Source organism: Xenopus tropicalis, chromosome 8 (genome assembly GCF_000004195.4).
Source record: "Xenopus tropicalis strain Nigerian chromosome 8, UCB_Xtro_10.0, whole genome shotgun sequence".
Lineage (NCBI taxonomy): Eukaryota > Metazoa > Chordata > Amphibia > Anura > Pipidae > Xenopus > Xenopus tropicalis.
The window spans coordinates 5,440,014-5,453,261 of NC_030684.2; the positions used below are offsets into that span (position 1 = coordinate 5,440,014).

The 13,248-nt window shown below is 49.9% G+C and overlaps 1 protein-coding gene across 1 annotated transcript in view; it reads right to left on the reverse strand.

Annotated features, from left to right (window-relative positions):
* The window catches only part of sardh (sarcosine dehydrogenase), a 60,831-nt gene that overhangs the window by 25,600 nt on the left and 21,983 nt on the right, over positions 1-13,248 (reverse strand). The window contains exons 12-15 of the mRNA XM_031891565.1: positions 11,420-11,503; positions 7,216-7,329; positions 5,015-5,153; positions 3,316-3,429 (exon numbers count right to left, since the gene is read on the reverse strand). Of these exons, the coding sequence (XP_031747425.1) occupies positions 3,316-3,429; positions 5,015-5,153; positions 7,216-7,329; positions 11,420-11,503 (451 nt within the window). The remainder of the gene's footprint in view (positions 1-3,315; positions 3,430-5,014; positions 5,154-7,215; positions 7,330-11,419; positions 11,504-13,248) is intronic.

Below are 13,248 nucleotides of genomic sequence, written 5' to 3' on the forward strand. Positions count from 1 at the left end.
TCTGAAAAGTTCCGATTGGTATTTTGAGAACAGAAATGTAAAACCGTTAAAGGAGAAGGAAAGGTACAAACTCAGACAGGTGTGTGTAAATACAGCCATAGGCACAGAAACGATGTATACATGATCTTCTGCGTCAGACTTCCTGCTCTCAGAAAAATCTTTCAGGGCACGGCACAAGTCTGCTCAGTCTGCTCCTCTCTCCCCCTCCCTTTTCCTCTCTCTCCCTCCCATCTCTCCCCCTCCCTTTTCTTCTCTCTCCCTCCCATCTCTCCCCCTCCCTTTTCCTCTCTCTCTCTCCCTCCCTTCTCCTCTCTACCCCTCCTTCTCCTCTCTACCCCCCCTTCTCCTCTCTCCCCTCCCTTCTCCTCTCTACCCCCCCTTCTCCTCTCTCCCCCAACTTTCTCCTCTCTCCCCAACCTTCTCCTCTCTCCCCCTCCCATCTCTCCCCCAACCTTCTCCTCTAACTCCCTCCCATCTCTCCCCCTCCCATCTCTCCTCTCTCCCCCAACTTTCCCCTCTCTCCCCCTCCCTTCTCCTCTCTCCCCAACTTTCTCCCTTCTCTCTCCCCCTCCCATCTCTCCTTTCTCCCACAACCTTCTCCCCTCTCCCTCTCCCATCTCTCCCCCTCCCATCTCCTCTCTCCCCAACCTTCTCCTCTCTCCCCTCCCATCTCTCCCCAACCTTCTCCTCTCTCCCCCTCCCATCTGTCCTCTTTCCCCCTCCCAACTGTGCTGTAATCTGAGCTACCAGCAGCCAGTGTAACCGGGCTTTTCCCCTTATCATTAACCCAATTTTCTGCCGACCAGTCATATATCCAGGCTTTTCCCCTTATTACTAACCCAATTTTCCTCCGACCAGTAATGTAACCAGGCTTTTTCCCTTATTACTAACCCAATTTTCCTCCGACCAGTAATGTAACCAGGCTTCTCCCCTTAATACTAACCTAATTTTCCACTGGCCAGTCATATATCCAGGCTTTTCCCCTTATTACTAACTAAATTTTCCGCCAACCAGTAATGTAACCAGGCTTTTTCCCTTATTACTAACCCAATTTTCCTCCGACCAGTAATGTAACCAGGCTTCTCCCCTTAATACTAACCTAATTTTCCACTGGCCAGTCATATATCCAGGCTTTTCCCCTTATTACTAACTAAATTTTCTTCCAACCAGTCATGTATCCAGGCTTTTTCCATTATTACTAACCACATTTTCTGCCGACCAGTAATGTAACCAGGCTTTTCCCCTTATTACTAACCACATTTTCTGCCGACCAGTAATGTAACCAGGCTTTTCCCCTTATTACTAACCCAATTTTCCACTGACCAGTCATGTAACCAGGCTTATCCCCTTATTACTAACCCAATTTTCTGCCGACCAGTATAGGTTGCGGGGCCCAGGGGTTACTTTTCCTTTAATCGCAGCAATACGGGCCCAGTTTGTAGCCAATAAAACATATCCAATGGCCACTCTGGGACAGAGTTTGTTGGTACGGCGCAGTTTATCTGCCGACTAACAAGCTGGCAGTTGCTATTCTCTGGTTTCCCCTTCAGCAGTGCAGAACTGCACCACTAATCACGACTGTCGCTTTGATGGCTCCAATCTTTCCTTGGCGCTAAACACACACATTTCTATTCCCAATAAAAGGTACCGGGCTACAAACAGAATACGGACGAGCTGGGTGGCCTTTGCGCCCCCGCGCTGCCAGACTAACCGCCAATGAAAGCTAATGAGCCGTTAGAGGCCACGGGGATAAAAGAGAGATATTGTTTAACGGCGCCGAACCCTCGGCCTACTTTCCCTTTGAATAAGCGAGGAATGAATTTCTGCCTGACGGGGAATCATTGGCTTTGTTTGCAGCCAATTACAGAGCGGCATCTCCATCACGGGGGGCTAAATAGGGTTAGGGCCACATTCCGGCGGAGATCGCCCCATCGGCCAATTAATGGGGGGCTCGCGGGGAATCGCAATGTATCAGGCAAATCAACTCTAAAGGGAAAACTGTCAGGGATTGTAGATTGATACAAAGATGGAGATGGGAGGGGGGAGTTGCATAGTTGGGCAGCTGGGTACTGGGTATTAATGGCACCGATAAACATCATGTAAAGGGACAGTTAACTTTTAGTATGTTATAGAATGGCCTATTTCTAGCAACTTTTCAATTGGTCTTCATTATTTTTTTCATATAGTTTTTTCAATTATCTGCCTTCTGCCTCTTTGCAGCTTTCAAATGGGGGTCACTGACCCCGGCAGCCAAACCCTATTGCTCTGTGAGGCTCCAGTTTTATTGTTATTGTTACTTTTTATTCCTTATCTTTCTATTCAGCCCCTCCCCTATTCATATACCCGCCTCTCATTCAAACCCCTGCCTGGTTGCTAAGGTAATTGGAGCCCTAGCAACAGGATAACTGACCCCGGCAGCCAAACCCTATTGCTCTGTGAGGCTCCAGTTTTATTGTTATTGTTACTTTTTATTCCTTATCTTTCTATTCAGCCCCTCCCCTATTCATATACCAGCCTCTCATTGAAACCCCTGCCTGGTTGCTAAGGTAATTGGAGCCCTAGCAACAGGATAACTGACCCCGGCAGCCAAACCCTATTGCTCTGTGAGGCTCCAGTTTTATTGTTATTGTTACTTTTTATTCCTTATCTTTCTATTCAGCCCCTCCCCTATTCATATACCCGCCTCTCATTCAAACCCCTGCCTGGTTGCTAAGGTAATTGGAGCCCTAGCAACAGGATAACTGACCCCGGCAGCCAAACCCTATTGCTCTGTGAGGCTCCAGTTTTATTGTTATTGTTACTTTTTATTCCTTATCTTTCTATTCAGCCCCTCCCCTATTCCTATACCAGCCTTTCATCCAAACCACTCCCTGGTTGCTAAGGTAATTTTAGCCCTAGCAACAGGATAACTGACCCCGGCAGCCAAACCCTATTGCTCTGTGAGGCTCCAGTTTTATTGTTATTGTTACTTTTTATTCCTTATCTTTCTATTCAGCCCCTCCCCTATTCATATACCAGCCTCTCATTCAAACCACTCCATGGTTACTAAGGTAATTAGGACCCTAGCAACTAGATATCTGCCGAAACTGCAGGGCTGCTGAACAAAAAGTAAAATAACTAAAAACTTACAAATAATAAAAAAAATGAAGACCAACTGCAACAAACTGACTGGTGCAATGTTGCCCAGTGCTTGCAAATGAGCCCCATGATGTTCTTGCCCCACCCATTCTCACCTAAACTGCAATTATTCATTATTAATTCATTAATAATCTTAAAGGGATACCAATGCATTTTCACTCCTTTGAGTTTACCCACCTTCAAACTGCGGTGCTAGGTCAGAGCCACCGGTTCCGGGTTCCAGGCAGCTCACCGTGAGGTCGCTCTCGGCGCCGCCCTGCTTGTTCAGCATACAGGTGTATACGGTCGTACCTGAGTGTGGGACATGCATAGAGACATAAAATAACTTTTAGTACGATGTAGAGAGTGATAGTCTGAGAAAATTTGCAATTGGTCTTCATTTTTTATTATTTGTAGTTGTTTGGTTATTTCATTTTGCCATCCAGCAGCTCTCCAGTTTGGAGTTTCAACAGTTATTTGGTTGCTAGGGTCCAAGTTACCTTAGCAACCAGGGAGTGGTTTGGATGAGAGGCTGGTATATGAATAGGGGAGGGGCTGAATAGAAAGATAAGGAATAAAAAGTAACAATAACAATAAAACTGGAGCCTCACAGAGCAATAGGATTTGGCTGCCGGGGTCAGTTATCCTGTTGCTAGGGCTCAAAGTACCTTAGCAACCAGGGAGTGGTTTGGATGAAAGGCTGGTATAGGAATAGGGGAGGGGCTGAATAGAAAGATAAGGAATAAAAAGTAACAATAACAATAAAACTGGAGCCTCACAGAGCAATAGGGTTTGGCTGCCGGGGTCAGTGACCCCCATTTGGGGGTTCTCGCCAGCAGAGCCCACTGGGCACGTGCAGTGCCACAGACACACCAAAGATGCCCCAAAAAGATCCAAGATGGTGAGCTGCTGGGGCAAATTTGAAGATTGTGGTCATAACTGTTATACAGCTGCTGAACCTAATACAGTAATAACGAAGGATTTCTGCCTGGGAATAATGAAGACTAACTGCAGGGGCAATTTGTAGCAGGGGGCAGAACAGCCCTATTGGGTTTATTTAATGGTTAAATGATTCCCTTTTCTCTGTAATAATAAAACAGTACCTGTACTTGATCCCAACTAAGATATAATTACCCCTTATTGGGGGCAGAACAGCCCTATTGGGTTTATTTAATGGTTAAATGATTCCCTTTTCTCTGTAATAATAAAACAGTACCTGTACTTGATCCCAACTAAGATATAATTACCCCTTATTGGGGCAGAACAGCCCTATTGGGTTTATTTAATGGTTAAATGATTCCCTTTTCTCTGTAATAATAAAACAGTACCTGTACTTGATCCCAACTAAGATTTAATTACCCCTTATTGGGGGCAGAACAGCCCTATTGGGTTTATTTAATGGTTAAATGATTCCCTTTTCTCTGTAATAATAAAACAGTACCTGTACTTGATCCCAACTAAGATATAATTACCCCTTATTGGGGCAGAACAGCCCTATTGGGTTTATTTCATGGTTAAATGATTCCCTTTTCTCTGTAATAATAAAACAGTACCTGTACTTGATCCCAACTAAGATATAATTACCCCTTATTGGGGCAGAACAGCCCTATTGGGTTTATTTCATGGTTAAATGATTCCCTTTTCTCTGTAATAATAAAACAGTACCTGTACTTGATCCCAACTAAGATATAATTACCCCTTATTGGGGCAGAACAGCCCTATTGGGTTGAAATGATGTTCCCTTTCCAAATCGCTCATTGTGTTTGGGTTTAGTTCCCCTTTAAAAATCAGTTTCCCAGGACTTTGTACCTCTCTTAACCAAACTAAATGTGATTTCTCAGTGTTTTGGGGAAGGGAGGGGGGGGGGGACGGTTTCACCGCTGTTTGTTCAGGTTACCAGGGGGCTTGTTGATATCCGCCGTAAACAGCCAATTAGCCGCCTTCTTGGCGTCCGGCCCGAGCAGGTAGAACTTGCCGAAGTAGGACATGTTGAAAACAGCCGCCTGGTTCCTGCACATGAGACATTCTCTCCGGATCTGAAAGTGACAGCACGTCAGGAGCGCCAGGAGCAGCCGACGGGGGCGGAAGAGTGAATTAGAGAAGGAAATAGGAGTTAAAGGGGAAGTAAACCCACCCAGGTGGGAAGCCAGATCATTATGGAGGGGAATAACTGTTACACCTCTGAATGTGGATATAAAGGGAAAGCCATAAATAGATTTAGTGACAGTCGGAGGAAAAGTTGCCCTTTTTTTTTTTTGGTTGTTATTCCCCCGATGTCGGCTAATTATCTCCCGAGATGGGGGCTCGTCAGCTTGAACTGTCACGGGCTTTACCCTGTGTTCCCGACTGTCGCCGCAGGAAGCGGCTGCCGGGCGCGTCGCTGTCACTTCTATCGCAGGCTGAGCTGTCGCTTCACCGCGGCGCTCTAAATCTAAGGCAGGAGGGGTCTATGGGCACCCTTTGTGCGCTGGAATGGTGGGGGGGGGTAACAGTTATGGTTTATATTAGTGTTACCCAACTTAGGGCCCTATATGTATATGCTCTCCAGGAGCCAATGACCTGTCTGAGTCCAGTAACCCAGGGCAACCAATCAGAAGTCTGAATACATTCTGCTAACTGCAATAGACCAGTGTAAAGTAATTGCTGATTGGCTGCCGTGGGTTACAGGTAGGTTTGCCATCTTTTTTGGTCTTCGGGTTTGGGGGGGTGGGCAGTGATGTCACTTGGGGGGGTGATGATGTGTAGGGGTGGGCTAGGTGGCAAATGGGGTGGGGAAATGGGCGCATAGGGCAGGGCAAACAAACTATGGGCTCCCTGTAGGTAGGGTTGCAACTTTTTTCTCTTTAGAATGCCCACCTTTGGGTTTGGGGGGGTGATGTCACTTGGGAGCAGGGGATGATGTCACGGGTGGGGAAATGGGCATAGGGGGTGGGGAAATGGGCACGTATGGCGGGGCAAACCTACTATGGGCTCCCTGTAGGTAGGGTTGCAACTTTTTTTCTTTAGAATACCCACCTATGGGTTTGGGGAGTTGGCAGTGATGTCACTTGGGAGCAGGAGATGATGTCACGGGAGGGGAAATGGGAATAGGGGGTGGGGAAATGGGCGCATAGGGCGGGGCAAACCTACTATGGGCTCCCTGTAGGTAGGGTTGCCACTTTTTTTCTTTAGAATGCCCACCTATGGGTTTGGGGAGTTGGCAGTGATGTCACTTGGGGGCAGGAGATGATGACACGGGGTGGGGAAATTGGTTGGGCTAGGTGGGAAATGGGAATAGGGGGTGGAGAAATGGGCGCATAGGGCGGGGCAAAGCTACTATGGGTTCCCTGTAGGTAGGGTTGCCATCTTTTTTTTCTTTAGAATGCCCACCTTTGGGTTTGGGGGGGTTGGCAGTGATGTCACTTGGGAGCAGGAGATGATGTCACGGGAGGGGAAATGGGTGGGAAATAGGCATAGGGGATGGAGAAATGGGCGTGTAGGGCGGGGAAAGGTGGCAACCCTAGTTATAGGAACAAGCTCTTGCTGATGGTCAGGTCTGGGCCCGGTCTGGCAAAGGATTATGGGATTATCGGTGCCACGTGCCAGGGCATAGAGGCTCCGAATTGAGGGACTGACAAAATGGAGCAGAAATGGTTAACGCAGAAAGTAGGAGGATGAAAGGCGACCAAATGTTTCCCAATCTGCGTTGTGAATACGTTCCCCGGGGGAAACAACAGAACTGGGCGATTTAATGGAAAAAAGGGAATAATTAGAAATTGCTATTTATAGAGGGAGCCGGGGAGGGGCCGGAGCAAACGGGGGCTCAGCTGGTACCTGGGAAATGGGAAGCCCTAAAATACAGAGTTAGGGGCCCCCCCCGGGCTCCCTGCACCCCCAGCCACTGGGTCTGCTGCCCCTATTGTTATACATTAAGGCTAAGGAACATGATCCTATGGGTGCTGGCCATAACCCACCCACACCAGCCCGAAAAAACCCGCCCAAACCCGCCCACAACCACCAAAAAACGCCCACACCTGCCAAAACTCGCCCAAACCCACCCACACCCGCCCACATCTGCAGAAAACAAACCAAAACCCACCCAAGACCACCCAAACAAACCACGTCGTGATGAGGAGGGAAGTTGAAGGTGTATTCCTTCCCCAGCAGCCGGCTGTACTGGTACTCCTGGTGGGGCTCCAGCCCATAGGCTCCATAATAGTCATAATCCAAAACCTGCAAAAGGTAAGGGAGCAGAATGGGTGCCAGTAGAACACAGGGAGGGAGCAGTATAAGGGAGCAGAATGGGTGCCAGTAGAACACAGGGAGGGAGCAGTATAAGGGAGCAGAATGGGTGCCAGTAGAACACAGGGAGGGAGCAGTATAAGGGGAGCAGAATGGGTGCCAGTAGAACACAGGGAGGGAGCAGTATAAGGGAGCAGAATGGGTGCCAGTAGAACACAGGGAGGGGGCAGTATAAGGGGGCAGAATGGGTGCCAGTAGAACACAGGGAGGGAGCAGTATAAGGGAGCAGAATGGGTGCCAGTAGAACACAGGGAGGGAGCAGTATAAGGGAGCAGAATGGGTGCCAGTAGAACACAGGGAGGGAGCAGTATAAGGGGAGCAGAATGGGTGCCAGTAGAACACAGGGAGGGAGCAGTATAAGGGGGCAGAATGGGTGCCAGTAGAACACAGGGAGGGGGCAGTATAAGGGAGCAGAATGGGTGCCAGTAGAACACAGGGAGGGGGCAGTATAAGGGGGCAGAATGGGTGCCAGTAGAACACAGGGAGGGGGCAGTATAAGGGGGCAGAATGGGTGCCAGTAGAACACAGGGAGGGAGCAGTATAAGGGGGCAGAATGGGTGCCAGTAGAACACAGGGAGGGGGCAGTATAAGGGGCAGAATGGGTGCCAGTAGAACACAGGGAGGGGGCAGTATAAGGGGGGCAGAATGGGTGCCAGTAGAACACAGGGAGGGGGCAGTATAAGGGAGCAGAATGGGTGCCAGTAGAACACAGGGAGGGGGCAGTATAAGGGGGCAGAATGGGTGCCAGTAGAACACAGGGAGGGGGCAGTATAAGGGAGCAGAATGGGTGCCAGTAGAACACAGGGAGGGAGCAGTATAAGGGGGCAGAATGGGTGCCAGTAGAACACAGGGAGGGGGCAGTATAAGGGGGCAGAATGGGTGCCAGTAGAACACAGGGAGGGAGCAGTATAAGGGAGTAGAATGGGTGCCAGTAGAACACAGGGAGGGAGCAGTATAAGGGGGCAGAATGGGTGCCAGTAGAACACAGGGAGGGGGCAGTATAAGGGGGCAGAATGGGTGCCAGTAGAACACAGGGAGGGGGCAGTATAAGGGGGCAGAATGGGTGCCAGTAGAACACAGGGAGGGGGCAGTATAAGGGAGCAGAATGGGTGCCAGTAGAACACAGGGAGGGGGCAGTATAAGGGAGCAGAATGGGTGCCAGTAGAACACAGGGAGGGGGCAGTATAAGGGGGCAGAATGGGTGCCAGTAGAACACAGGGTGGGAGCAGTATAAGGGGGCAGAATGGGTGCCAGTAGAACACAGGGAGGGAGCAGTATAAGGGGGCAGAATGGGTGCCAGTAGAACACAGGGAGGAAGCAGTATAAGGGAGCAGAATGGGTGCCAGTAGAACACAGGGAGGAAGCAGTATAAGGGAGCAGAATGGGTGCCAGTAGAACACAGGGAGGGGGCAGTATAAGGGAGCAGAATGGGTGCCAGTAGAACACAGGGAGGGGGCAGTATAAGGGAGCAGAATGGGTGCCAGTAGAACACAGGGAGGGGGCAGTATAAGGGAGCAGAATGGGTGCCAGTAGAACACAGGGAGGGGGCAGAATAAGGGAGCAGAATGGGTGCCAGTAGAACACAGGGAGGGGGCAGTATAAGGGAGCAGAATGGGTGCCAGTAGAACACAGGGAGGGAGCAGTATAAGGGGGCAGAATGGGTGCCAGTAGAACACAGGGAGGGGGCAGTATAAGGGGGCAGAATGGGTGCCAGTAGAACACAGGGAGGGGGCAGTATAAGGGGGCAGAATGGGTGCCAGTAGAACACAGGGAGGGAGCAGTATAAGGGGGCAGAATGGGTGCCAGTAGAACACAGGGAGGGGGCAGTATAAGGGGGCAGAATGGGTGCCAGTAGAACACAGGGAGGGAGCAGTATAAGGGGGCAGAATGGGTGCCAGTAGAACACAGGGAGGGAGCAGTATAAGGGGGCAGAATGGGTGCCAGTAGAACACAGGGAGGGAGCAGTATAAGGGAGCAGAATGGGTGCCAGTAGAACACAGGGAGGGGGCAGTATAAGGGAGGGGGCAGTATAAGGGAGCAGAATGGGTGCCAGTAGAACACAGGGAGGGAGCAGTATAAGGGGGCAGAATGGGTGCCAGTAGAACACAGGGAGGGAGCAGTATAAGGGGGCAGAATGGGTGCCAGTAGAACACAGGGAGGGGGCAGTATAAGGGAGCAGAATGGGTGCCAGTAGAACACAGGGAGGGAGCAGTATAAGGGGGCAGAATGGGTGCCAGTAGAACACAGGGAGGGGGCAGTATAAGGGAGCAGAATGGGTGCCAGTAGAACACAGGGAGGGAGCAGTATAAGGGGGCAGAATGGGTGCAGTAGAACACAGGGAGGGGGCAGTATAAGGGAGCAGAATGGGTGCCAGTAGAACACAGGGAGGGGGCAGTATAAGGGAGCAGAATGGGTGCAGTAGAACACAGGGAGGGGGCAGTATAAGGGGGCAGAATGGGTGCCAGTAGAACACAGGGAGGGGGCATTATAAGGGAGCAGAATGGGTGCCAGTAGAACACAGGGAGGGGGCAGTATAAGGGAGCAGAATGGGTGCAGTAGAACACAGGGAGGGGGCAGTATAAGGGGGCAGAATGGGTGCCAGTAGAACACAGGGAGGGGGCAGTATAAGGGGAGCAGAATGGGTGCCAGTAGAACACAGGGAGGGGGCAGTATAAGGGGAGCAGAATGGGTGCCAGTAGAACACAGGGAGGGGGCAGTATAAGGGGAGCAGAATGGGTGCCAGTAGAACACAGGGAGGGAGCAGTATAAGGGGGCAGAATGGGTGCCAGTAGAACACAGGGAGGGGGCAGTATAAGGGAGTAGAATGGGTGCCAGTAGAACACAGGGAGGGGGCAGTATAAGGGAGTAGAATGGGTGCCAGTAGAACACAGGGAGGGGGCAGTATAAGGGGGCAGAATGGGTGCAGTAGAACACAGGGAGGGGGCAGTATAAGGGGGCAGAATGGGTGCCAGTAGAACACAGGGAGGGGGCAGTAAAAGGGAGCAGAATGGGTGCCAGTAGAACACAGGGAGGGGGCAGTATAAGGGAGTAGAATGGGTGCCAGTAGAACACAGAGAGGGGGCAGTATAAGGGAGCAGAATGGGTGCCAGTAGAACACAGGGAGGGGGCAGTATAAGGGAGGGGGCAGTATAAGGGAGCAGAATGGGTGCCAGTAGAACACAGGGAGGGGGCAGTATAAGGGAGCAGAATGGGTGCCAGTAGAACACAGAGAGGGGGCAGTATAAGGGAGCAGAATGGGTGCCAGTAGAACACAGAGAGGGGGCAGTATAAGGGAGCAGAATGGGTGCCAGTAGAACACAGGGAGGGGGCAGTATAAGGGAGGGGGCAGTATAAGGGAGCAGAATGGGTGCCAGTAGAACACAGGGAGGGGGCAGTATAAGGGAGCAGAATGGGTGCCAGTAGAACACAGAGAGGGGGCAGTATAAGGGAGCAGAATGGGTGCCAGTAGAACACAGGGAGGGGGCAGTATAAGGGAGGGGGCAGTATAAGGGAGCAGAATGGGTGCCAGTAGAACACAGGGAGGGGGCAGTATAAGGGAGCAGAATGGGTGCCAGTAGAACACAGGGAGGGGGCAGTATAAGGGGGCAGAATGGGTGCCAGTAGAACACAGGGAGGGGGCAGTATAAGGGAGCAGAATGGGTGCCAGTAGAACACAGGGAGGGGGCAGTATAAGGGGGCAGAATGGGTGCCAGTAGAACACAGGGAGGGGGCAGTATAAGGGGGCAGAATGGGTGCCAGTAGAACACAGGGAGGGGGCAGTATAAGGGGGCAGAATGGGTGCCAGTAGAACACAGGGAGGGGGCAGTATAAGGGGGCAGAATGGGTGCCAGTAGAACACAGGGAGGGGGCAGTATAAGGGGGCAGAATGGGTGCCAGTAGAACACAGGGAGGGGGCAGTATAAGGGAGCAGAATGGGTGCCAGTAGAACACAGGGAGGGGGCAGTATAAGGGAGCATACAGAATGGATAGGAGATTTTTCTTGCAGTTGGTCTGTACTCACCGGAGCAGGCCCTTCGGGGTTAAACCACCCCGGCCTCTCCCAGCCGTGTCTCTCCTGAAATACACAGCCCTGGCCCAGCAGCTCCTGCCAAAACACAAACAGCAACAGGGGGTTATAGGGGGCGATACTGGCCGCACAATTCTGCCCCAAAAGGCCCAAGTATTTCATACCAGTCAGGAAGTAAGCTGTACCCCCATACTGTACTGTCTATGGGAAACACTATGGCACCTCCCTCCCATATGTATAAATACAAATATACAGAGAGGGAATGTTCTGGGCACACAATAAGCTGTACCCCCATACTGTACTGTCTAAGGGAAACACTATGGCACCTCCTACCCATATGTATAAATACAAATATACAGAGAGGGAATGTTCTGGGCACACAATAAGCTATACCCCCATACTGTACTGTCTATGGGAAACACTATGGCACCCCCTACCCATATGTATAAATACAAATATACAGAGAAGGAATGTTCTGGGCACACAATAAGCTGTACCCCCATACTGTACTGTCTATGGGAAACACTATGGCACCCCCTACCCATATGTATAAATACAAATATACAGAGAAGGAATGCTCTGGGCACACAATAAGCTGTACCCCCATCCTGTACTGTCTAAGGGAAACACTATGGCACCCCCTACCCATATGTATAAATACAAATATACAGAGAAGGAATGCTCTGGGCACACAATAAGCTGTACCCCCATACTGTACTGTCTAAGGGAAACACTATGGCACCTCCTACCCATATGTATAAATACAAATATACAGAGAAGGAATGTTCTGGGCACACAATAAGCTGTACCCCCATACTGTACTGTCTATGGGAAACACTATGGCACCCCCTACCCATATGTATAAATACAAATATACAGAGAAGGAATGCTCTGGGCACACAATAAGCTGTACCCCCATACTGTACTGTCTATGGGAAACACTATGGCACCCCCTACCCATATGTATAAATACAAATATACAGAGAGGGAATGTTCTGGGCACACAATAAGCTGTACCCCCATACTGTACTGTCTATGGGAAACACTATGGCACCCCCTACCCATATGTATAAATACAAATATACAGAGAAGGAATGCTCTGGGCACACAATAAGCTGTACCCCCATACTGTACTGTCTATGGGAAACACTATGGCACCCCCTACCCATATGTATAAATACAAATATACAGAGAAGGAATGTTCTGGGCACACAATAAGCTGTACCCCCATACTGTACTGTCTAAGGGAAACACTATGGCACCCCCTACCCATATGTATAAATACAAATATACAGAGAAGGAATGTTCTGGGCACACAATAAGCTGTACCCCCATACTGTACTGTCTATGGGAAACACTATGGCACCTCCCTCCCAAATGTATAAATACAAATATACAGAGAAGGAATGTTCTGGGCACACAATAAGCTGTACCCCCATACTGTACTGTCTAAGGGAAAAACTATGGCACCCCCTACCCATATGTATAAATACAAATACTGTATATAGAGAAGGAATGTTCTGGGCACACAATAAGCTGTACCCCCATACTGTACTGTCTAAGGGAAAAACTATGGCACCCCCTACCCATATGTATAAATACAAATATACAGAGAAGGAATGTTCTGGGCACACAATAAGCTGTACCCCCATACTGTACTGTCTAAGGGAAACACTATGGCACCCCCTACCCATATGTATAAATACAAATATACAGAGAGGGAATGCTCTGGGCACACAATAAGCTGTACCCCCATACTGTACTGTCTAAGGGAAACACTATGGCACCTCCCTCCCATATGTATAAATACAAATATACAGAGA